The sequence below is a fragment of the Phyllobates terribilis genome, unplaced genomic scaffold, assembly GCF_046119375.1.
Source record: "Phyllobates terribilis strain yellow unplaced genomic scaffold, ASM4611937v1 Scaffold_1__5_contigs__length_1240528914, whole genome shotgun sequence".
In the NCBI taxonomy this organism is placed as follows: domain Eukaryota; kingdom Metazoa; phylum Chordata; class Amphibia; order Anura; family Dendrobatidae; genus Phyllobates; species Phyllobates terribilis.
Window position 1 is genome coordinate 882,695,142 of NW_027362761.1, and position 27,407 is coordinate 882,722,548.

Sequence of the window (27,407 nt, forward strand, 5' to 3'; positions counted from 1 at the left end):
TGCTTCAAGAAACAAAGCACTGGGGCAGAGTTTAGGTTGATCTTTATTTCTGTCACTTGCAGCACATTAAGAAGATGACTGAAATACTATCTGCATTGCTAGGAGCGGGATCATCTGACCAGCTGACTGGCTGCGCTTTGCCTGGATGCATACTCTTTAAAACAGCTGGAGAGAACAGACTCCTACATGAGACACAGCCCACTGCTTTTATTCCAGTAAGTGAACTAAGAGCCTTTCAATCAATAAATCTGGGCAATGCAAGTTCTTTGGGAATAGCAGCACTAACAGCAGGAGAAGAAAGAACTATGGGAAGCGTAATGAGCTCTTTAACAGAACACAAAGTTACATCTCCACCAGCCTGCTGCTGGCACAACTGAAAAATCCTGACAGATCATCTCACCTGCAGCTATTGCCCTGCACTGAGATCACCAATCTGCCTGGAGCCTGGAAAAGAGAAAGACATGAATAAGTATTCTTCATATCTCATTTCTTAAAGGTTTCCTACTAAAAGAACAAATCACCTACTTGGAGGAGAAATATGGCCATGCTGAAAAAAAAATCTTGGGAAATTCACATGTTGTTCCAGGACTTTTTTCTTTACCATTTTCTGACATTCCTGTCTGGTATTTTAATAGTTTCGAAAGCTTTATACTAGTTATTGTACTTATTTCCTGGGTTATTTTGTAACCGATTTATTTTACTTTCCTAAAAGTTTTTAGAAATGGAGTGAGCTTATACGTCTAGCTATCACATATTGCCTATGATTGATGTTTTGTCTTTGCTTTTAAGTTTTGTGCTACAATTGCTGGAAAAGGGGGAATAGAGATCTGAAGCATCTGTCTCTAATATACGTTCAGAATTGTTGACACAGAAGTAAACCCAAAGAAACGCATGGATTTAGCTGCCTGTAACCACCACAAGCTGAGGACTGGCAGGCTCACTTTGCACTTATCTATAACTACATGCCAGCATACAACTTGGCACAGCACCTGTATGGAAACTGACATGGTTCCTTCACTGTTGACACATGCAAGCACGCAGCCTTATGTGACTTGTTAGGAATCTTAAATTGTTTTTGTCCATCCCATAGAACTTGTTTCTCTTACAATAAGTAACCTAGCCCACATATTCCTTTCCCTCCTCCTCTTTCCTCTGCTTCTCCCTTTTCCTTAACTGAGGATTGGTCTCTCTTTTGTCAGCCCGGTTTTACTCTGTAGAGTTCTGCTCTGAAGACCTGTATTTCTTCCTGCATGAATATGAAATGGGCTGGATGGGATTAGGGGGAAGTGGCAGCTCCACCTCCCCCATCAGTTTCAGGACTAGGTTAGTGGTGGAGATGGAACAAAACAGACAGTGCTGGCAGCATGACAATAACCTGCTTTGCTGTTGCTCTAATTTTAGGGAGCATCCCCATAGGGGTCTGCTTTGATAAGTCTTCCACTTCACCCATTTATCATCTTTTCCAACATCATCAGTCACTTCGCAAGGCTCTTCAACCTGCCCAGCATCCTCAACCGCACCATCACCTACCAATTCATCACCATCACACAGGTTGTACAAAGTACAAAGGCAAAGAGGGCTCTATAGGTGACTATATTAATGTAACCGAGTTTGGCGCAGATTGTCTAAATTGGGTTGAAATCCCTACCTTCTTGGAGAGGACACCTGGGAAAGGACTAGGTGATCACAACTTCTGTAGGAACCCAGATGGGAGGAGTAAGCCTTGGTGCTTCTTCAGGAACAACCATGGCAGAGTTGACTGGGGCTACTGTGACTGCAAACAAGGTGAGTCATTTTTTCTGTACGTCACGCTCTCCAGGCAATGTGTACCTTTATGTCCTCTATGGAATGTGTGAAATATTTCGAACATCTGATATATTTTAAAATGAAATTTGACCTGTCTTTAACATTACTACTAGTAATCGCACGAAAGTTATGTAGTTTACTAGGAAAGTTTCTACCAAGTGTTATGGAGATAGGAAACTCTGTCAGCAAGATATATATGAGGTTGTCTAGTGAAAAAAAGGACTTTTACTGGCATAAAACATATGTTCAGTAGAATATAAATGTAAAAAACATGGTATAAATCATGCATGGAAGCTGGATACAGGCAAAATCTGAAAATTTTGGGAACTCACGGAAATCTGGAACTATAAGTGTTAATGGATCGTGAAAAAGAGAAATATATTGTGTAAAATGATTAATGGAAAAAACAATATTATTCTAAGCAAAGAGACCTGGATAGCATAAAATTGTCAAAAACTGGCATTGTTTTATTTCTCTCCCTCTGAGAACTATGACATTTTAGCTTGCATAAGACAATATTATCTAACTGAAAGGCTGATCTATATATTATGTATGAGGACAAATATTGTCTCATTTTATGAGCCTGTCGCTGGCATTGCTTCTTATGTGAGGAGCACGGTGCTTTATTTTTTATATCACTGTGGCCTACGAAAAGCAAACTTTAGAAAGGAGATAGTAAACTTCTAAAGTCAAAGCCGAGCATGGCAGGATAATCCAGTTGGTGCTGCTCTTCTACAACCAAGACTTAAAAATACTGCAGACTTTAAGAGTATATGTAATTAATATTTTAGAGTAATGATACATAAGGGTTTTATTAACATTTTGTTCCTAATAATTCCCAAAAAAAGGACAACTCAAAAAAAAAACTTTTAACAGATTTATATGTTTTATCTTTTGCTATCAAATTGTTAATATTCAGTATAGTTTGTTTTGAGTTTCAGCATTTCTGAGAAAGCCAGCAAATATGGTATTAGTATTATTACAACTTCAACAGGTTCTTTTCCACAGCTTTCCCACATTCCTGAATGGCAAGTCTGATTCACTTAGCAATTACACATCCTATTCTATGGTATTGCCGTATAACCTGATTGGTTTACTGTTCAGCAGATGAGTAATGATGGTCATATTGTCGGGTACATTTTCTGGGCTAGTCAATATTTTTCCCCATTTTCCTTACTCTTTTTCGCCCAGTTTTCCCATACCACTGAACGGTAAATCTGACATATTGCATTTATACAATGATGTGCCTTTGTCTGTTGTCTGTGCTGTTCAGGGGGTTAGATAAACTATTAACAATAATGGTGACCAGAATGGTTGTTATCTAGTTTCCAAGTAAATGAAATAGCTGAATAAATTGGCAGAGGACATGGGATTTTTTTATGGCAGCATCTGTTTTACTGAACTAGATGGTTTCACATACTTTAGGACATTGGTGAATATCTACGAGTCTTGAGTGGATGTTTGTCTCCTGGATAGGAGAAGGTGGAGAAACTTTTTTTTCTCATCAGTGAAAAAAAACTAATGAAACTGTAACCAAACTCTGATGACTCTCTGATGAAGCTCTGCTGAAAATCACTGATGAAACTTAGTTTCTCTCAAATATTTAAAAACCTGATGTCTGAATGAGGCCTTACTATGTAACTAGGGTCTTATGCACAAACACATATATGCTCCATGCAACTGAGGTGTTTAAAGTTATTGTACAGCACCTATAGAAGTATAAGGGACCATACTATAACACTGTATGTTCCTAATTTCATACAGAGACAAATTTAGGACTTTTCTATTGGATTCATAAGCATTCAAACTGAAAAAGTGTGTCATTTTTCATTACATATAAAAAAGTTGTCCAGGCATATGATACTGGTGACCTGAGGTAGGTTATCAATATAAGATCGGTAGGGGTTCTGCATCTGGTACCCCCACCGATTATCTGTTATTAGCTCTGGTGGCAGCCAGATGTAAACATTGATTGGAGCTGAACAGCACAGCTACATTCAATATGTAGTTCCCACTGCCAAGAACTGCAGATCTGCTCCTATTCAAAAGAACTGCAGATCTGCTCCTATTCAAAAGAACTGCAGATCTGCTTTTATTCTTTTGAAGAATAAGAGCTGATCTGCAGTTGTTAGCAGGGGAAACTACACATTGAATGTAACTGTGCTGTTTAGCTCCAATCAATGTTTACATCCGTCCACCTCCGATCAGATATTGATTACCTTTCCTGAAGATAGGTCATCAAAATTATATGCCTGACAACTCCTTCAAATAGATATTATCCTGCATAAGCATATTTTCTAGGGGAGAAGAATATCTTTGTAATATGGTACGATACAAACGGACCATATGGCGGCAAGCAGAATCAGACTATGCATCTTGTTACAGGCCAATACAGGCCAATACCCATAGCTCTGCCATGTACATGAGACTCAAGTCAAGTGTTTTAATGCAGTTTCTTTTAACCCCTTAACCTTGGACGTATGAGTACAACCAAGGTCGTATCACTGCACTCCATGCGGGCTTCGGCGCTGAGCCCGCATATTTTCGGGCACATGACAGCTGATATGTACAGCTGTCATATGCCCCTAACAGCCGCGGGTGGAATCGCAATCCACCCGCAGCTGTTAACATGTTAAACACTCCTGTCAAACTCTGACAGCAGCATTTAACATGCGCATGCCGGAAGCGGGTCACTAATCCCACCCATGTGGTTATCATTGCCGGGATGCCATGAGCGCCGCCAAGCAGTCGGCGCTCATAGCAAGTGAGCATTGTTGCTACATCCTGCTGTGTGTAGCACTGGCGATCGGAAGATCACAGCTTCTAGTCTCCCATAGAGACTATTGAAGCATGTGAAAAGTAAAAAGAAATGTTTTTAAAAATATAAATTTTTTTTTTTAAATATAAAAGCTCAAATCACCCCCCTTTCAAAATAAAACAATAAAAAAATCAAATATACACATATTTGGTATTGCCGGGTTCAGAATCACGCGATCTAACAATATATAAAAATAATTCATCTGATTGGTAAATGGCGTAATGAGAAAAAGAATCAAAACGGCAGAATTACGTCTTTTTAGTCGCTGCAACATTGCAATAAAATGCAATAACAGGCAATCCAAAGACCTACCCAAAATGCTATCAATAAAAACGTCAGCTCAGAGCGCAAAAAATAAGTCCTCACCTAGCCCAAGATTCCAAAAAATGGAGAAACTACGAGTCTCAGAAAATGACGACTTTTTTTTTTCTTGCAAACTTTGGATTTTTCTTTCACCATTTGAAATATAAAGAACCTATACATGTTTGGTAACTCGTGACAACCTGGGGAATTATAATGGCAGATAAATTTTAGCATTTAGTGGACATGGTAAAAAACAAACAAAAATACAATTAAGAAATTGTCCTTTTTTGCAATTTCACCACACTTTGAATTTTTTCCCCTGTTTTCCAGTACACGATATGTTAAAACCAATAGTGACGTTCAATAGTATACCTTGTCCCGCAAAAAACAAGCCATCACATGGCCATATTGATAATATATATATATATATATAAAAAAAAATGTGTGTGTGTATATATATATATATATATATATATATATATATATATACTGTACACTATCGTTCAAAAGTTTGGGGTCATTTAGAAATTTCATTATTTTTGTAAATTAAATGAATCAGAAATACACTCTATGCATTGTTAATGTGGTAAATGACTATTCTAGCTTCAAACGTCTTGTTTTTATTGCAATATCTACACTCCAGTGTTTTAATGGTACATTGTGTTTGCTAACTGTGTAAGAAGGTTAATGGATGTTTAGAAAACCCTAGAAAACCCTTGCACAAGTATGTTAGCCCAGCTGAAAATGGTTTGGCTGATTTGAGAAGCTATAAAATTGACCTTCCTTTGAGCTAGTTGAGAATCTGGAGCATTACATTTGTTTGTTCTATGAAACTCTCAAAATGGCCAGAAAAAGAGAACTTTCATGTGAAACGCGACAGTCTATTCTTGTTCTTAGAAATGAAGGCTATTCCATGCGAGAAATTACCAAGAAACTGAAGATTTCCTACAACGGTGTGTACTACTCCCTTCAGAGAGCACAAACAGCCTCTAACCAGAGTAGAAAGAGAAGTGGGAGACCCCACTGCACAACTGAGCAACAAGACAAGTACATTAGAGTCTCTAGTTTGAGAAATCGACGCCTCACAGCTCCTCAACTGGCAACTTCATTAAATAGTACATGCAAAACGCCAGTGAGGCGACTCCGGGATGCTGGCCTTCAGGGCAAAGTGGCAAAGAAAAAGCCATATCTGAGACTGGAAAATAAAAGGAAAAGATTAATATGGGCAAAAGAACACAGACATTGGACAGATGAAGATTGGAAAAAAGTGTTATGGACAGAGGAATCAAAGTTTGAGGTGTTTGGATCACACAGAAGAACATTTGTGAGACGCAGAACAACTGAATAGATGCTGGAAGAGTGCCTGACGCCATCTGTCAAGCATGGTGGAGGTAATGTGATGGTCTGGGGTTGCTTTGGTGCTGGTAAAGTGGGAGATTTGTACAAGGTAAATAGGATTTTGAATAAGGAAGGCTATCACTCCATTTTGCAGCGCCATGCCATATCCTGTGGACGGCGCTTGATTGAAGCCAATTTCATCCTACAACAGGACAATGACCCAAAGCATACTTCCAAATTATACATGAACTATTTAGGGAAGAAGCAGGCAGCTGGTATTCTTTCTGTAATGGAGTGGCCAGCGCAGTCACCAGATCTCAACCCCATTGAGCTGTTGTGGGATCAGCTTGTCCGTATGGTACGCTAAAAGTGCCCATCAAGCCAATCCAACTTGTGGGAGGGGCTTCAGGAAGCATGGGGGAAATTTCTCAAGATTACCTCAGCAATTTAACAGCTAGAATGCCAAAGGTCTGCAATGCTGTAATTGCTGCAAAGGGAGCATTCTTTGACGAAAGCAAAGTTTGAAGGAGAAAATTATTCTTTCTAATAAAAATCATTATTTCTAACCTTGTCAATGTCTGGACTATATTTTCTAATCATTTTGCCACTCATTTGATAAATAAAAGTATGAGTTTTCATGGAAAACACAAAATTGTCTGGGTGACCCCAAACTTTTTAACGGTAGTGTATATAATAATAAAAAAGTTATGGCTCTAGGAAGACAGGGAGAAAAAAATAAAAACAGAAAAAATAAAAGGTGGTAAAGTTGTTAAAAAGCTATGTAATAGCATTATTAAATACTTTTGCTATTGGACTCACTGGAAATAAAGTTTAGAATTTCTTGAAGCAGAAAACTTGTCTTAACTCATATGATTTGAGCAAGTGAAAAAAATAGCCAATAGCAATGTTTAATATTGAACCTCAATCCCTAAACCTTAGACCCAAAACCAGTATGTGCTGTAGATTGTCAGCAAGTAGCATAAAAACAGAATTGATTTTGTGTCTAAAATGCTCGCTGGATCTGTTAGCATAGAAATGATTTTCAATCATAGGCCTAAAATAGGAAAATTAGATTGTGAGCTGCTCTTACGGCAGGGGCCTGTACAAATTGATACATTGTAAAAATTTACTGAATATAGTACCACTATATACTGGAAGAATATAGTAATAGGAAGAGGAAGAAGAAATATTGCATGCCTTAATATTACTCAGATAAAAGATAGGCTACGTTCCCATGTTCAGGATTTGCTGCGGTTTTGACGCTGTATATTTATGCAGTATTAAAAACATAGTGGCCAGATGTTACAGCATAGTGGATGGGATCAACTGTGGGCCTATGTGTACCTGCAGATCACCTGTGGAAACTGACATGCGGCGCGTCTTTCAGATAAGCAGCATGTCAATTTCTCTTGCGGGTCCGCATGTGAATTTTCCCCATAGACTTGCATTAAAGAGAAAAATCCACTTGTCTAAAAGACATAAAATGCATGTCCGCTAATTTGCATAATATGCATAATAGGTGCGGAAATGGTCCGGATACTCTGCAGCATCAAAACCGCAGCAAATCCTGAACGCGGGAATGTACCCATATTGTGTGTGCTAAATCAGAATTATTTCCTTTACAAGTAAGAGGAATTCATGGTGTTATTATTCTGTTTCTGGTCATTATACACAAGCTGGGAGTCTCTGTGACTTTATAGGCAGAATGCAGACTACCTTAAACAGCAAATAGAATTGCTGGACAATTTTGTGGAATTCTCGGTCACATTACTACTCTAATATTGCAATTAATCAGGTTGTTAGGGTATGTGCACACAGTTTTTTTAGGAACTTTTTGGAGTAGGTCCAAGTCAAAAAAAAGGCTTGAGAAATCTCAAAAAATGCTTGGAAGACTCTTTCTATTAATGTCTATTGTAAAACCACTTTCCTGTTGATATGTTCAGTCTTATGAGCGTTTTTCTTCACTTCATATTTTGAAAACGCTCCAAATTAAGCACTGTCCAATTAAAAGTGCTACAGGAAACAAAACTCTCCAAAAATGCATCAAAAACTTTTAACATGCGTTTCCCAAAGAAGATGGAGGGTTTCTGAGTATGTCTTGTTAACCCTTTCGCCGAGTATGCTCGGGCGAGCACCGAGTAGTTACAGCTGCTCGGTGTTATGTTTGAATCACTCCCGTGGTTCTGCAGGTGGGGACCACAGACCACATCTCAGTACCAATGCTTTCTGGCAGATGTTTTGGTCACTTTTGAATGTTGGTTGCGCTTTCACACTCGTGGTAGCATGAGACAGACTCTACAAGCCACGGAAGTTGCTCAGGTAGTGCAGCTCATCCAGGATGGCACATCAATGCGAGCTGTGGCAAGAAGGTTTGCTGTGTCTTTCAGCGTAGTGTCCAGAGGCTGTAGGCGCTACCAGGAGACAGGCCAGTACACCAGAAGACGTGGAGGGGGCCGTAGGAGGGCAACAACCCAGCAGCAGGACCGTTACCTCCGCCTTTGTGCAAGGAGGAACAGGAGGAGCACTGCCAGAGCCCTGCAAAATGACCTCCAGCAGACCACAAATGTGCATGTGTCTATACAAACGGTTAGAAACCGACTCCATGAGGGTGGTATGAGGGCCCGACGTCCACAGATGGGGGTTGTGCTCACAGCCCAACACAGTGCAGGACACATGGCATTTGCCACAGAACACCAGGATTGGCAAAGTCGCCACTGGCGCCCTGTGCTCTTCACAGATGAAAGCAAGTTCACACTGAGCACATGTGACAGATGTGACAGAGTCTGGAGACGCCATGGAGAGCGATCTGCTGCCTGCAACATCCTTCAGCATGACCGGTTTGGCAGTGGGTCATTAATGGTGTGGGGTGGCATTTCTTTGGAGGGCCGCACAGCCCTCCATGTGCTCGCCAGAGGTAGCCTGACTGCCATTAGGAACCGAGATGAGATCCTCAGACCCCTTGTGAGACCATATGCTGGTGCGGTTGGCCCTGGGTTCCTCCTAATGCAGGACAATGCCAGACCTCATGTAGCTGGAGTGTGTCAGCAGTTCCTGCAAAATGAAGGCATAGAAGCTATGGACTGGCCCGTCCGTTCCCCAGACCTGAATCCGATTGAGCACATCTGGGACATCATGTCTCGCTCCATCCACCAACGTCACATTGCACCACAGACTGTCCAGGAGTTGGCGGATGCTTTAGCCCAGGTCTGGGAGGAGATCCCACAGGAGACCATTTGCAACCTCATCAGTAGCATGCCCAGGCATTGTAGGGAGGTCATACAGGCACGTGGAGGCCACACACAATACTGAGCCTCATTTTGACTTGTTTTAAGGACATTATATCAAAGTTGGATCAGCCTGTAGTGTGTTTTTCCACTTTAATTTTGGGGGTGACTCCAAATCCAGGCCTCCACTGGTTAATAAATTTGATTTCCATTGATGATTTTTGTGTGATTTTGTTGTCAGCAACTTTGTACAGAACAAAGTATTCAATGAGAATATTTCATTCATTCAGATCTAGGATGTGTTCCCTTTATTTTTTTGAGCAGTGTATGTATATATACAGTAGAGACGAAAAGTTAGGACACACCTTCTCATTTAAAGATTTTTCTGTATTTTCATGACTATGAAAATTGTACATTCACACTGAAGGCATCAAAACCATGAATTAACACATGTGGAATTATATACTTAACAAAAAAGTGTGAAACAACTGAAAATATGTCTTATATTCTAGGTTCTTCAAAGTAGCCACCTTTTGATTTGATGACTGCTTTGCACACTCTTGGCATTCTCTTGATGAGCTTCAAGAGGTAGTCACCGGAAATGGTTTTCACTTCACAGGTGTGCCCTGTCAGGTTTAATCAGTGGGATTTCTTGCCTTATAAATGTGGTTGGGACAATCAGTTGTGTTGTGCAGAAGTCTGGTGGATACACAGCTGATAGTCCTACTGAATAGACTGTTAGAATTTGTATTATGGCAATAAAAAAGCAGCTAAGTAAAGAAAAACGAGTGGCCATCATTGCTTTAAGAAATGAAGATCAGTCAGTGCGAAAAATTGGGCAAACTTTGAAGGTGTCCCCAAGTGCAGTTGCAAAAACCATCAACCGATACAAAGAAACTGGCTCACATGAGGACCGCCCCTGGAAAGGAAGACCAAGAGTCACCTCTGCTTCTGAGAATAACTTTATCCGAGTCACCAGCCTCAGAAATCGCAAGTTAACAGCAGCTCAGATTAGAGACCAGGTCAATGCCACACAGAGTTCTAGCAGCAGACACATCTCTTCAACAACTGTTAAGAGGAGACTTTGTGCAGCAGGCCTTCATGGTAAAATAGCTGCTAGGAAACCACTGCTAAGGACAGGGAACAAGCAGAAGAGACTTGGTTGGGCTAAAGAACACAAGGAATGGACATTAGACCAGTGGAAATCTGTGCTTTGGTCTGATGAGTCCAAATTTGAGATCTTTGGTTCCAACCACCGTGTCTTTGTGTGACGCAGAAAAGGTGAACATATGGACTCTACATGCCTGGTTCCCACCGTGAAGCATGGAGTAGGAGGTGTGATGATGTGGGGGTGCTTTGCTGGTGACACTGTTGGGGATTTATTCCAAATTGAAGGCATACTGAACCAGCATGGCTACCACAGCATCTTGCAGCGGCATTCTATTCCATCCAGTTTGCGTTTAGTTGGACCATCATTTATTTTTCAACAGGACAATGACCTCAAACACACCTCCAGGGTGTGTAAGGGCTATTTGACCAAGAAGGAGAGTGATGGGGTGCTACGCCAGATGACCTGGCCTCCACAGTCACCAGACCTGAACCAAATCGAGATGGTTTGGGGTGAGCTGGACCGCAGAGTGAAGGCAAAAGGGCCAACAAGTGCTAAGCATCTCTGGGAACTCCTTCAAGATTGTTGGAAGACTATTTCCGGTGACTACCATTGAAGCTCATCAAGAGAATGCCAATGGTGTGCAAAGCAGTCATCAAAGCAAAAGGTGGCTACTTTGAAGAACCTAGAATATTAGACATATTTTCAGTTGTTTCACACTTTTTTGTTAAGTATATAATTCCACATGTGTTAATTCATAGTTTTGATGCCTTCAGTGTGAATGTAGAATTTTCATAGTCATGAAAATACAGAAAAATCTTTAAATGAGAAGGTGTGTCCAAACTTTTGGTCTGTACTGTATACAGTATATATATGTATATATATATATATATATATATATATATATATATATATATATATACTATAGTAATACATTTATATATATATGTATGTATATAGTGAAGAAAATAATTATTTGATCCCTCGCTGTTTTTGTAAGTTTGCCCACTGAAAAAGACATGAACAGTCTATAATTTTAAGGGTAGGTTAATTTTAACATTGGAAGATAGAATATCCCCCAAAAAATCAAGAAAATCACATTGTATAAATTAGATAAATTTATTTGCATTTTGCAGTGAGAAATAAGTATTTGATTCCCTACAAACCAGTATGAGTTCTGGCTCTACAGACCAGTTAGACGCTCCTAATCAACTTGTTACCTGCATGAAAGACAGCTGTCTTACATAGTCACCTGTATAAAAGATTCCTGTCCACAGACTCAATTAATCAGTTAGACTCTAACCTCTACAACATGGACAAGACCAAAGAGCTTTCTAAGGATGTCAGGGACAAGATCATAGACCTGCACAAAGCTGGAATGGGCTACAAAATCCATAAGTAAGACGCTGGGTGAGAAGGAGACAACTGTTGCCTCAATAGTAAGAAAATGGAAGAAATACAAAATGACTGTCAATCAACTTCGATCTGGGGCACCATGCGAAATCTCACCTCATGGGGTATCCTTGATCATGATGAAGGTAAGAGATCAGCCTAAAACTACACGGGGGGAACTTGTTAATGATCTCAAGGCAGCTGGGACCACAGTAACCAAGAAAACCATTGGTAACACATTATGCTTTAAAGGTTTAAAAACCTGCAGTGCCCGCAAGGTCCCCTGCTCAAGAAGGCACATGTGCAGGTCCGTCTGAAGTTTGCCAATGAACACCTGGATGATTCTGTGAGTTATTGGGAGAAGGTGCCGTGGTCAGGTGAGACAAAAATTGAGCTGTTTGGCATTAACTCAACTTGCCGTGTTTGGAGGAAGAGAAATGCTGCCTATGACCCAAAGAACACCATCCCCACTGTCAAACATGGAGGTGGAAACATTATGTTTTGGGGCTGTTTCTCTGCTAAGGACACAGGACTACTTCACCTCATCAATGGGAGAATGGATGGAGCCATGTACCATAAAATCCTGAGTGACAACCTCTTTCCCTCCGCCAGGACATTAAAAATGGGTCGTGGCTGGGTCTTACAGCAAGACAATGACCCAAAACACACAGCCAAGGCAACAAAGGAGTGGCTCAAAAAGAAGCACATTAAGGTCATGGAGTGGCCTAGCCAGTCTCCAGATCTTAATCCCATAGAAAACGTATGGAGGGAGTTGAAGCTCCGAGTTGCCAAGCGATAGCCTCAAAATCTTAATGATTTAGAGATGATCTGCAAAGTGGAGTGGACCAAAATTCCTCCTGACATGTGCGCAACCCTCATCATCAATTACAAAAAACATGTGACTGCTGTGCTTGCCAACAAGGGTTTTGCCACCAAGTATTAAGATCTGTTTGCCAGTCAAATACTTATTTCTCACTGCAAGATGCAAATAAATGTATATCATTTATACAATGTGATTTTCTTGATTTTTTTTTTGGATATTCTATCTCTCAATGTTAAAATTAACCTACCCTTAAAGTTATATATATTTATAGTGTGCATAATTATTAGTTAAGTGAGTATTGGTGTGAAGCAGACCAGGTGACGTGTATTTGTGTAATGAGAGATGGTGTACCCTAAAGATATCACACCCTTTATAAAGGTGTGCACAGGGGCGTACATAGAAATCATGGGGCTCCATAGCAGATACTCTAATCTAAAAAAAAAAATAAACAAATATTTATCTGTGTCACAGAAGAGCAGATCTCACAACTTTCCAGCCTTTACATAGTATTTTTCCTCCTGCTGAAGTTCTAGATTCCTCTTTCATTGCCCCATAAAGTATGATGCCAATAAAAGTGCCCTCCCTCATCCCCTAATCCTAGTATGCGCGGCCCCCTCATCCCCCAAACCTGGTATGTGTGGACCCCTCATTCCCCCAATCCAGGTACATATGGCACCCCTCATCCCCCAATCCTGGTACACATGGCACCCCTCATCCCCCAATCCTGGCACACATGTTACACCTCATCCCCCAATCCTGGCATACATGGCCTCCTCATCCCTCAATCCTGGTATGTATGGCCTCCTCATCCTCCAATCCTGGTATGCATGGCCTCCTCATCCCCCAATCCTGGTATGTGTGGCACCCTCATCCCCCAATCCTGGTATGCATGCACCCCTCATCCCTCAATCCTGGTATGCATGGCCCCCTCATCCCCCAATCCTGGTAAGCATGGCCCACTTATCCCCAATCTTGGTATGCATGGCCCCCTCATCCCCCCAATCCTGGTATGCATGGCCCCCTCATCCCCCCAATCCTGGTATGTATGGGCCTCATCATCCCACAATCCTGGTATGCATGGCCTCCTTATTCCCCAATCCTGGTAAGCATGGCCCCCTCATCACCCCAATCCTGGTATGTGTAAGCCCCCTCATCCCCCAATCCTGGTATGTGTGGGCCCCCTCATCCCCCAATCCTGGTATGTGTGGGCCCCCTCATCCCCCAATTCTGGTATGCATGGCCTCCCTCATCCCCCAATCCTGGTATGCGTGGCCCCCTCATCCCCCAATCCTGGTATGTGTGGACCCCTCATCCCCCAATCCCGGTATGCATGGCCTCCTCATCTCCCAATTCTGGGATGTGTGGCCCCCTCATCCCCCAATCCTGGTATGTGTGGCCCCCTCATCCCCCAATCCTGGTATGTGTGGCCCCCCTCATCCCCCAATCCTGGAATGTGTGGCGCTCCTCATCCCCCAATCCTGGTATGTGTGGCCCCCTCATCCCCCAATCCTGGTATGTATGGCCTCCTCATCCCCCAATCCTGGTATGTGTGTCCCAATCACTTTACACATAAAAAAATAAACACTTATACTCACCTTCCTTCCTCACCTCTGCTCCTCCAGCGCTGCTGTATCCTGTCTGCCAGTAGCTCATGTTGGCATCTGAGCAGCGCGCGCTCTCAGATGCCAAGGTGAGCTGCTGCTCCTGCTGGCACATTCACTCTTCTCCATGCCGGACTATGGTCATAGAGAAGCGTGAATATGCATTCTGCTTAGTAGCGGGCATTGTCAGCAGGAGCCGCGGCTCAGCGCTCCTCCGTGCCCGCTACTAAAGAGAATGAATATTCCCTCTTCCCCACGCCCATGGGAGTGGAGAAGAGGGAATATTCATGTCCCTTTAGCAGCGGGCACACGCGGTAGCTGTGTAAGACGGGTACTTTAGATGCAGTGACACAGAAAAACAGAGCAGCCAATACAGGGTTAATAAACAGGGGAAGTTTATAATAACAGGGTAAATCTCCACCCAGGGAGTATCAGGGGAAAATATGAGGGAAAACAAGGAAAGTAGCAGGTAAAAAGTCTTTAATTGACAGTTCACAGCTTAACTAGATATAGCAGAGTTGAACCAGTTGTAAACGACAGTTTTTACACTTAGCTGACTCTTTTCCTCCACAAGGCAGTTGACAGCTGGGGCCGGTGTTGATATCTTCAGGCTTCCCCACCCAAACAATGCTCCATCTTCTGGCGGCAGCGGGCGGTCTCCGGTTTTACCCGCTGAGCCCCTAGTCCATGACACGGCACCTCACGTGCCCGGATCCACAGACCCTGCGTCTCTTCTCTAGTCGGCTTGACTCCTCTGGTTCACTGCACTCGGCTCTTGCTCCCAGTCCTGAAGCCAGGAGCCTGGACCCTCTCACACTGCTCTGCTGAACAGGACCCAGCTCCGCTTTCTCACGCAAATGTCCTCGTCTCTTCCTCTCTCTACCCACGTCACCAGTCTCTCGGTCACCTGACCTCCCAGCTTTCACCCTGGACACGCCCCCAGCTTCCCTGTCACCTGACTCCTGTGCTTGCAGTCTGTCTTCCCCCTGCAACCAGAGGCACGGCCCTGGCAGTTCCGGATCCCTTGCTCTGAAAGTACTTACACCCCGGTCTTCCCCCTTACATTCCCATTCTCCTTTAACTCCCCATTCCACGGGCAAGAGTTCCTTCATCAAACGTTCACATTCTTGGACTTCCTGGACTATACAGTACCATATGAATTGATCTTGTTCGTAATGGTGAGGAGGCACTCCTGCTGTTTTCTGTCCTGACCGGCGTAACTCAGTCTGACCGATGGGGGGTGCAGGGTCACTCAGATTTCCAATCTTCGCCTGCCCGGTGGCTTCAACCGATGTTGTTCCCTCGCCGCCTGCACTGGGGACTGCAGGTAATCGAGTGCTAGGGCTCGGAGGTAGAATCAACAACTCTTCTTCTTCCACATCGTGGCTTGGGGCAACTGTGACAGGACCCTCTCTAGAAGCAGGTGATTCTTCTCCATCCTCGTCATCTTTAGACAGACAGGGTCGCAGCATACTACGATGAACCACTCTGGTAGGGGCTCCTTCAACCCCCTCGGGTTGAACTTCATACACAGGTTCTTTAGCGCCAATCCTGCGCTTCACTCGGTGCGGGGTCCATTCCCACTACCTACTCAATTTGCCCCGGGGCCGCCTGTCCCAAACCAACACCCGCTCCCCAGGCCTCAGATCTGTCCCTCGAAGAGGCAATGTCTCATGATGTTTGAGCTCCTGAAACTTTTGTTGTACCAACCGTCGGAGGGTCTGCAGTTGATGCCGATGTTCCCGTACCCAAGAAGACACCCCCGTCCGTGGGTAGTCCTCCTCAGGGTCCAGCTTTAACTCGGTAATCTCTCGTCCCTTTCGCCCGAACAGCAAGGTATAAGGAGTGAACCCTGTGGTACTATTCACTCGGTTAATGTAGACCTACACCAGCTAGGCCACAAACTCAGGCCACCGTACCTTCCGATCTTCCTCCAACGTGCGGAGCATTTGGATCAGTGTCCGATTAAAGTGTTCACAGGCCCCATTTCCTTGAGGGTGGTAAGGAGTAGTCAGTGACTTCTCAAACTTGTACATCCGGTGCAGCTCTTCCATCACCCGGCCTTGGAAGCAGGCGCCTTGATCGGAATGAATTCTCTTTGGGCAGCCGTACACCCAAATTAAGTCTCGGCAGATGGCCTGCGCAGCGGACTCGGCAGTCTGGTCTCTGGTCGGGGTCACTACCGCAAACTTTGTGAAGTGGTCTGTCATTACCAGACAATGTTCATACCCGAGATGCGCCGGTCCAACAGTCAAATAGTCGATCATCAGCACCTCCAAGGGGGCAGAAGTCACAATAGTTTGTATGGGGACCCGCTGCTCCGGGGACTTAACCAGCTCACAGCTCCGACATCTTCGACAAGTGTCTTCTATTGTTGCTCGCAGTCAGGGATGATACACCAGCCTCTGCAACCACTGAAACGTCTTCTCTGGTCCGAAGTGAGCCCCTCGTTCATGAGCCTCCTTAGCCACTACTCCGACCAACTTCTCTGGGATCACCACTTGCCAGGTGGTCCCGAACTCTCGCAGTAGCTGCAGCCCATCTCGCAAACACAGCCTCTCCCATTGTCCCAGCATCTTCAGTGTTCCCGGGGACAGGGTACTCCTCTCTTCTCGACTGGGGACTTGCCGCAAAGCCACCCATTGATGTAATTGAGCAACTTCTCTGTCAGTCTGTTGAAGTCAGATCCAGTCATCTCTTGGCCGCCCTAGCACTTGTTCTTCCGGCGTCTCTCCGATCTGTCCTTGCGCCGCGGCCAGCGGTCCCACGAAACTTCGGAAGCTAGGGGTCTCATTCGCTTCCAAATCTTCATCGCCGTCATGATCAGGCCGTTCATATGTCACTCTGGAGAGGGCGTCGGCGTGAGTATTCTCTGCCTTAGGCCGGTAGGCGATCTTATACCGGTACCTGGCCATGCGGGCCACCCACCGCTGCTCCAGGGCCCCCAATTTCGCATTCTCCAGGTGGGCCAACGGGTTGTTATCTGTTCTCACCAGTACTTCGGACCCGGATAAATACTCTGCAAACTTCTCGGTCATTGCCCAAACCAGAGCCATCAACTCTAATTTGAAAGAGCTATAATTATCCGGGTTCCTCTCGGAGTCGTGAAGGGAGCGGCTGATCACGCGCTCTTTCCCCTCCTGTACTTGGGATAACACGACTCCCAGACCATGTAGGCTCCCATCAGTGTGGAGTATGAAGGGTTGGGAGAAATCCGCATAGGCAAGTATTGGGGCCTCGGTCAGGGCCATTTTTAGGGCACGGAAGGCCTCTTCCTGGCTGCTTCCCCACCGAATCGCCTGATTCTTGGAGCCCACCGGCACTCCCTTAAGTAGCTCCAGCAATGGGTTGGCTATGCGGGTGAAGTTCTTCACGAATCTTCGGTAGTACCTGGCAAGTCCCTGGAAGGCCCGAACGTCCTTCACTGTCTTCGGGGTACGCCACTCCTGTACGGCGGCCACCTTTTCCTGGGTGGGCATAACTCCTTCACCGGACACAGTATGACCGAGATATTCGATCTGTTTGCAAAACAGGTGGCACTTATGGGGCTTCACCTTTAGGCCAAGACTCTGTAGGTGACTCAGTACTTGCTCCAGTCGAAGGTGGCGGCATAGACAATTATGTCGTCAAGAACTCAAGATAAATCAGTGTCGCCTCGAAGTTCAAATCGCCCAGGCACCATCAGACGCTGGAATGTCCCCGGGGCGTTAGTCAGGCCGAAGGGCATCCGATTGAACTCGAACAGTCCCATGGATAATATGAACGCTGTCTTCGCACGGTCATGTTCGGCCACGGGCACCTGCCAGTACCCACTGGCCAGATCCAAGGAGAAGTATCTTGCCTTCCCTAAGGCCGACAGGGACTCTTCGATTCGGGGTAGTGGGTAAGAGTCCCATACTGTACAGGCATTCAGTCGTCTATAGTCCACACAGAACCACAGGGTCCCATCTTTCTTCCGGACCAGGACAATCGGGGCTGCCCACGGACTCTGACTCTCCCGTATCACACCATTCTGTAACATATGGGCTAGCATCTCCTTAACCTCTTTATACATCTGGGGAGGTATCTGCCGGTATCCCTCCCGCACTGGGGCAGCGCTCCCTGTGGGAATCTCGTAGGTAATGGCTTCGGTGCAACCAAAATCATCCTCATGGCGAGCAAAGACTTCCTGGTACCTCTCCAGCACCTCTTCAACCTGCTGCACCTGTCGAGGTGTAAGTCCCGTCAATTCAGCCCCCATTCATTCTAGGATTCTTCGTCACCCCTTCGCACTAGCCCGGAGGGATTCCGGCAGTGCGGTGACCGCCAGAGTCCAGGGGTCTCCTCGTACAGTGGATAGCTGTACCACATCAGGTCGCACCAACTTCTCTGGCATTCCCAGAATATGGGCTATTTCCGCCCTGGGAGGGAGTGTGAGATCATCTTCACCCAGATTAATACACCGCACTATAACATTGCCACCCCAAACGGTGGCCAGTGTCCGAGCCACCAAGAGTCCGGGGGGGTACTTTGTCCATCGATGTTGGTTCTATCTGAACTTCGACCCCCTCAAGAGGTGTGCAGGCCCCTGCGGATAACGTGAGTACAGTTTGTCCGGGCGGTAAGGTGATCACCGTAGCTGCTGGCACTATTATTTTCCCCAGGATCTTCCCTTCACTCGATGTCTCCTGAGCCTGGGCAGCTCGGATTAGTTGTTGAAAGACCCTCCTTTGGGGGGTTCGCGGGTCCCACTGGTCTAGAGGAATCTCCTTCGGTTCACTAATCAGGATTTGCCCGTTCTCTTTCAGCACTTCATTCCGAGGGTCACCGGAGGTCCACTTCCAGTTCCCCCTGTGACCAGGACGACTCCTTTTTTTTCCACATCTTTTCCACACACTCGGATCTTCATCCACACCACCCCTGCGACCGGGATGGGTAATTGATTAGCTGCCGTGAGTCTAATTACATTCAGGCCGCGCTATCTCTGGAAATCGCTGTTGGAAGTAGGCTTCTGTCATCGTAGTCACCTGGGATCCTGTGTCAATCCGGCAGTGAACAGCCTGACCGCTTATTTCGGCCCAGACAGTCGGGCTGGTGGAAACCAGGTCCTTGGCGCTCCCGCAAGGCTTGCTTCAGCTGCACATCCCTGAGGCCTGCCACAAACTGGTCCCTTAAGATCATGTCAGGGGGGCCCATTCCCAAATTTCCCATGTCGCCTTTTCTAGTGATATAGGCATGCACCCTCTGTAAGGCATTAACATACTGCGTCACAGTCTCCCCATCCTGCTGCACTTGGTGAAACAGCCGTATCCTCAGCTCTCCTACATTGGTGGGATCCCCATGCATCTCCTCCAGTATCCGCACCACTTTTTCTACAGTATCCTGGTCATGGGGAGGGAGGTACATCACGGATTGTCGGGCCTCGCCGTCCAGGGCCAGTAAGGCTATTTCGGCTTGCATAGCTGGGGTCATCGGGTGCATATGTAACATACTCCTAACTTAATCCAGTCCCACAGCATCATATTGTCCCCGGTGAACTTTGGGAGATTGCTGAGCATGGCCCCCAGCGGCAAGCTAGATTTAGGGGCTCCCAGGATGGACTGCTCTGCAGTGTCTGTGTCTAACGACTGCATCCTGCCGACTACGCCAAATGTAACACGGGTACTTTAGATGCAGTGACACAGAAACACAGAGCAGCCAATACAGGGTTAATAAACAGGGGAAGTTTATAATAACAGGGTAAATCTCCACGCAGGGAGTATCAGGGGAAAATATGGGGAAAACAAGGAAAGTAGCAGGTAAAAAGTCTTTAACTGACAGTTCACAGTTTAACTAGATATAGTAGAGTCGAACCGATTGTAAACGACAGTTTTTACACTTAGCTGACTCTTTTCCTCCACAAGGCAGTTGACAGCTGGGGCCGGTGTTGATTTCTTCAGGCTTCCCCGCCCAAACAATGCTCCGTCTTCTAACGGCAGCGGGCGGTCTCCGGTTTTACCCGCTGAGCCCCTAGTCCATAACACGGCACCTCACGTGCTCGGCTCCACAGACCCTGCGTCTCTTCTCTAGTTGGTTTGACTCCTCCGGTCCACTGCACTCGGCTCTTGCTCCCAGTCCTGAAGCCAGGAGCCTGGACCCTCTCACACTGCTCTGCTGAGCAGGACCCAGCTCCGCTTTCCCATGCAAATGTCCTCGTCTCTTCCTCTCTCTACCCACGTCACCAGTCTCTCGGTCACCTGACCTCCCAGCTCTCACTCTGGACACGCCCCCAGCTTCCCAGTCACCTGACTCCTGTGCTCGCAGTCTGTCTTCTCCCTGCAACCAGAGGCACGGCCCCGGCAGTTCCGGATCCCTTGCTCTGAAAGTACTTACACCCCGGTCTTCCCCTTTACAGCTGCAGCAGCGGCTACTGCCTGTGTCCCGCTCCTCCGCCGCCGCAACCCCCCCCCCAATATTCACCTATCCTCCTCGTTCCCCCGCTGCTTCGGGGACCCCCGGAACATGGGTCCCCCACTGCTCACAGGACCCATAGCAGTGGAGTGGCCTGCCGCCATTGGCGGTACGCCACTGTGTGTGCAGAATTATTGAGCAGATTGTTTCCCTCAGGCAAAATGGGACAAAAAAATTAGATTTGCCTGACTCTGAAAAGTCAACAATTGTTACAACCACAAACCACAAAATAATCAGAAGCTTTATTGTAAGTAGTCAACAGGGTCACAAAAAAACTTGTTGAGAAAGAAATACACAGATTAATTGCCAAAGATTTGAGAAGAATCAGACATGAAGCAACCATGAAGCCATTATCCTCCAGTGCTGTCATATTCCAGAACTGCAACCTCCCTGCAGTGCCCAGAAGTACAAGGTGCTCAGTGCTCAGAGACACAGCCAAAGTAAGAAAGGATGAAACCTGAACACCACTGAACAAGACACAGGAGTTGAAACACCAAGACTGGGCCAAGAAATATCTTAAGACAATTTTTTCAAGGGTTTTATACACTGATGAGATGAGAGTGACTCTTGATGGACCAGATGGATGAGCCCATGGCTGGATCAGTAATGGCACAGAACTCCACTTCGACTCATTAAAGATGAGCTTGTTGGACCTTTTTAGGTTGATGGTGGGCTCAAAATCAATTCCAAAATCTACTGCCAGATTTTAGAAGTCACTTTCTTCAAACAATAATACAAGGAAAGTCAGCTTCTTTCAAGAAAACTATAATTTTTATGCAGGACAGTGCTCTATCGAAGTACTCCACTGCTTAGCAGCCAGTAAGAATAATTACATGGCCCCCTTCCTCACCTGACCTAAATCCTATTGTGGAGTTGTGAGCCCATCTTAAACGGGAGATTTGCGGTGGAGGAAAACAGTAGAGCGAAAATGCAATTTTCCGATTGCTTGTGGTTTACATAGCAGTGCATCAGCCCTGCTTTGTATAGCAGAAATCATATTCTCCTATGAACGCTGGCCACGAGCTGGCATTCACAGGAGTATCATAACGATAGACATGGGTGTCTTCTGCAGACCCTCGGCTGTCATGACAACCCATCGGCATCCCGAGATCACATGGCAAGGGCGCCGATGGGTGGCCAGAATGACGTGCTTTTGGCTGGCGCGTGTTAAATCCCGGTGCCAGAGATTAATAGCAGGGTTTAATTGGTTAACAGTTGCAGGTGGAGTCCGCATCAAAGTCAGGGACATGACATATGTCGTAAATATACGTCATATGTTGTGAAGGGGTTAAATACTGCAGCCGATTTCAGTGCTCCAGCAGGCCACAACCTTCATGTTCTGCTCATTGCAGTGGGTGCTGGCATTTTGTAGCGGTAGATATGGTGTCTATGTAAAAATACCTTAGTTGCCCCTAGAGAGGCATATAGCAGGAATTATTACAGGGGTGGACACAGACAGTAGAGGGCTCCATGCAAGAATAGTATATGGGCCCTTTGCAGTTTAATAATGTGTCTGTGGCTTAATTTGTTTGCTGCTTTAGAGGTGCAAGTGGGTCCCCTTACCTCTTGGGGCCCTGTGCGGCTGCACAAGTTGCACCAATGACATGGTACTAATAATATAACATAACCTTTATTGCCGAGTTCGCCAGCTAGAGGGTTTGACTATAGAGCAGACGTTGGTCCATTACAGCTAGCTGTGGTTATCTGCAAGCTTTTCCAGCACAGATTCTCTAACATAACAAGTGTTGAATGCTGCTACTAAAAAACAAATGCATAGGCCACCAGAAATCAGAGCACTGTGCAAGACCTGATGAAAAAGGACCAGGAAAGTAGCCTGTAAGTCAGTGTGAACGATCTTGTTTCAGCCAGTGACAAGCTGTCTCTCACAATGCTAATCTGTCTCGTATACTTCTGTCTCTCCCGAATTCTGCACAGTGTGCACAATAGGGAGCTTATTACTGAAGAGTCAAACAACTGATCTATCTCAGGGTACCTTATCCCAGGACGGATGTAGACTTCAGTGGATACACTATAAATAAAGTCTACATCGCAGTAACCTCCGGTGAGAGATGAGCATCTTGGTGAAAGTTTTCTTTGCAGTTATTGTTGAATAAAGACAGCTACGTGCACTGTTCTCTCCATGATAACAGGGGGATGTGTGCAGTCATATATACTGGGTGGCTTGAATAAAGCAGATGATAAACCAGTGTGTGTTTAATAAACTGCTATCTCCCAGTGGAGGTTTCCCCGAGGGGCTGTCTCCTGAATAAAATAAGCTGCAGACTTGCTTCAACCTCTTTGCTGTCAGTTAAGATTGCGACAGTGATGAAAAAGGCAGTGTGTGAAAATGCAGACAGCAATGACTGCCACAAGCGACTAAAAGTGAACCATTAATATGGTATTTCGAGTCTTTTCAGCCATGCTTTGTGTTAGGAGCAAAGGTCATAATAAATCATTTACTGATGCATTAAATAGAATGGAGATCCTGGACTGATTAGTCTTTTGTCTTAAATGCATACAGAACAACACATTGCTGAATGTAAATCTGTTTTGTCTTGTTCTTTGGACAGTTTTGAAATACTGATCATTTTCTGAATTATCAGTCCAGTGTTGCTATTGTCATTCATTGAACATATCGAGTCTCATAGGGCTAGTATAAGAGCTACTGTATGAGTCATAACAGAGCCGTCATAAAATAAAAGACCCACATTCACTAGTAGACCTGAAATTATGGCTATTATTTCTGAAATGCTTTATGTTATATATAACATTGTTTTCTCGGAGGGTCTGTAAACCTTGAACCCTTGACTTGTCTAGAAGACTTTGCCGTTTTCTTCTTCTTCCATAAAGATCTCTAACTATCAGGGTACTTTCTCTTAAAAAATGTTATTTCTTAGTCATTGCCAGGTTTTGACACAGCTAAAATACAGCAAATTAGTGCCCAATAGCTATAAAATATTTTTGTGACAGTGCTATTTTTTCCCCTGGGACTTTTGGTGCTACTTAAAGGTGTTTTTCCGGTCTAAAATGATAAGTCCGCAGTCACTCTGTGTGACTGCAGACTTATGAATCCCCCGAGCGCACACACTTTATGCTGCGAGGATCTGCCTGTTTCTAAGATGGGAACAGCAGTGATGTATGCAATATACAGTACATATACTGTGTTCCAAATTATTATGCAAATAATATTTTCTCAGATTTTCCCAAATTACCTATATGAATTTCAGTCATTGTAATTTTCCAGTCAAATAACTATTAGAGTACAATTGAAAGGTTTTTGTACAAACTGCCTATGATAACAGTATATTTTTTAAAAAATAAAAAACTCAAACTGCACTCAAAATACATGAAAATGATCTTGCTGCGGAATGCAATTCATATAGGTAATTTGGGAAAATCTGAGAAAATATTATTTGCATAATAATTTGGAACACAGTGTACTCCCGGCCAGAGCCCAACTAATGGGTGGAGCGAAGCTGGGCCCACTAGTCGGGGTCTGGTCGCGAGTATGTACATCACATACATCACCGCCGTTCCCAGCTCTGAAACCGGTGAATCCACGCAGCGCACAGTGTGTGCTAGGGAGATTCATAAGTCTGCAGTCACACAGAGTGCAGTCATAAAGAGTGAATGCAGACTTTTGATTTTAGACCAGACAATGCACTCCTTCTTGAGAGCCCTAGGCAGGGGCATTCAGCTATTTAAACACCTGATGCTCTGACTTCCACTGCCAGTCAATTGCTTTACTGTCCTGGTATTTACCTCTGTGCTCTGCTCCTGTTGTTTTGTCCTGCTTTATCCTGTTCTTTGATCTCGGCTATCCACTTGTGTTATGATTTTATCCCTGACGTGACCTCTTGGCTTTGACCCTGCTTGGTGAGTCTTTCTGCATCTGGTTCACTCCTCTGGACGGCAGCCCTTCCACGGAAGACCAAATTCCTGCACAGAGGTGAAAGGCTGAAAGTCGGGGTTCCTTTGCAGTCTGTCAGGCGGAGTGACTTGTGCCAAATCAGTCAGAGCTAGCCTTTTTGACCTTGTGGCCTCTGATAGACATGATAATATGTCTATAAAGTATTACTGAAGTCTATTATCTCAAAAGGGCAGAGATTTATACCTCCATGAATACAGGGCACATTTTTTTCAGTAGACTGCTTCCCACTTTTAGAACATGTGTTTACGAAAATGATTTTAGTAATAGAAAATCATCTACAGATCTGTCATTGTGCATAGGGTGAGTAAACATCCCTTCACAAGATATCAATATGATGTTAACTACTTTTATGTCAATCAAGAGCAACGGGGAACGGTGAGCCCATTTAATCTAGAATTTAGAAAAATGCATACAGTGAAACATAGTGTTTGCAGTACCTTTGCAAGTGGGCTCCTGGTGTCGGGGAGCTACATTTCAATGATGGTATCATGCAATCACAGATGTACTCATCTATATTGGAAAAAGATGCTACCATCACTCCATGCCATTGGTAAATGTGCACTTTTCCAACATGACAATGATCCAAACAACACATCTGTTGCATTTCTAAAGAAGAACAGGGTGAAAGTGATTCAGTGGCCAAGTATGTATCTGATCTGAACCCAAACAAAACACCTATGAGGAATTCTGAAAAGACAAGTTGAGCATCACGCTTCATCCAGCATCCAGGCTATAAAAGAGGTCATTGTTATAGAATAGAAAAAAATAGATGTCGCAATATGTCGCCAACTTATTCATTCCATGCCTTGTTTTTGATGTGCGGTGTTTTAATTTTTGCATCAACTAATTTGAGTAAAACTGAAGGTCTTGAAATGAAAGTTATATTATCAACCTTACATTCATGTTATGGGTTAAAAAATGTTCTAAGAAATGCAGTCTTGTCAAAATTTAGGAAATTGTTTTTGTGTTTTGTGAGATATTGATTAAAAGCTTGCTTTTCAAAGGGGATGTACTCAATTATGCTGAGCACTGTACAGTATGATGGCACTATACCTTCCATTGACCAGTATGAGTCCTCCACAGATCCCATATAAAAAGTATGATCTCCCTACTAGTGTTGAGCCACCCCCGTAGTGTTCGGGTTCGGTTCGGTTCGTCGAACACCGGGATGTTCGAGGAACTGTTCGTCGAACTGTTCGTCGAACACCTTAGAACACCGTCGAACACCGTTAAAACCAATGGCAGGCAAACAAAAACACATAGAAACACATAGAAAACACCTGCAAAGGTGTCCAAAAGCTGACAAACTGCTCAGAAGACACTCTCTTTAAAAAAGCCGGCCGGCAAATTCAGCAGCGGCATACACCGGTACCCGACAATTTAGACAAGAAGTAATAGAGCATCACACATAGATTAGATAGATAGAAACATGTCAGTCACACATATAAGAAGCACAGTGACAGTGTTGGTTACTGCACTTGTCATTTAGTGTAAAGGATTTATTAAAAAAAATATTAGTGTTTTCATGCACCGTCTCTTTAAAAAAGCCGGCCGGCAATTCAGCATCTGTACCCGACAATTTAGAACAGAAAGAATAGAGCATCACACATAGATTAGATAGATAGAAACATGTCAGTCACATATATAATAAGTACAGTGACAGTGTTGCTTACTGTACTTGTCATTTAGTGTAAAGGATTTATTTAAAAAAATAATAGTGTTTTCATGCACTGTCTCTTTAAAAAAGCCGGCCGGCAATTCAGCAGCGGTACCCGACAATTTAGAACAGAAAGATAGAGCATCACACATAGATTAGATAGATAGAAACATGTCAGTCACATATATATGAAGTACAGTGATAGTGTTGGTTACTGTACTTGTCATTTAGTATTAAAATAAAGGATTTATTATTAAAAAAATTGGCGTGGGGATCCCCTTAATTTTAGGCTCTAGCGGAGGTTAAGCAGACGGCTGGGGCAGATGTTTGAAGCCTGGGAAGGGGGTAATACCCACGGAGCTTCCCAGGCTACTAATATCAGCCCCCAGCTGAATACATAGCCTTTACTAGCTATTAAAATGGGGGACCCCCCAAAAAAAATGACGTGGGGTCCCCCCTAATTTAATAGCTAGCAAAGGCTAGGCAGACAGCTGGGGGCTGATATTAATAGCCCAGGAAGGGAGCCATGAATATTGGCCCCCTCCCAGGCTAGAAACACCAGCCGTCAGCCGCCCCAGAAATGGCGCATTCATAGGATGCGCCAATTCTGGCACTTAGCCTCGCTCTTCCACGCTGCCCTGGTGCGGTGGCAGGGGGTAATAGGGTTGGGGTTGATGTCAGCTTATAATGCCAGCAGACATCAAGCCCAGGTTAGTAATGGAGAGGCGTCTATAAGACACCCCCATTACTAACCCCATAGTCAAAGTTAAAAAAAACACAAACACCCAGAATAAAGTCCTTTAATTGAAATAAAGACACAATCCTTTATTGTTCTAAATTAAACCATACTTACCGTCACGCCCATTCCAGCTGAAGCCAACGATCTCCTGCAATAAAAGAAAAATAATAAAGCAACCTCATCCTTACCTTTCCATGGTTCCCACGACAGCTTCAGCTCTGCTCCATCGAGATGACAG

General features: G+C 44.5%; 1 protein-coding gene across 1 annotated transcript in view; it reads left to right on the forward strand.

Moving 5' to 3' along the window:
• Positions 1–220: 220 nt before the first annotated feature.
• PRSS12 (serine protease 12) overlaps positions 221–27,407 on the forward strand; it is a 356,030-nt gene continuing 328,843 nt past the window's right edge. Inside the window, exon 1 of the mRNA XM_073639827.1 lies at positions 221–1,785. Within this exon, the coding sequence (XP_073495928.1) occupies positions 1,365–1,785 (421 nt within the window). The 5' untranslated portion in view covers positions 221–1,364. The remainder of the gene's footprint in view (positions 1,786–27,407) is intronic.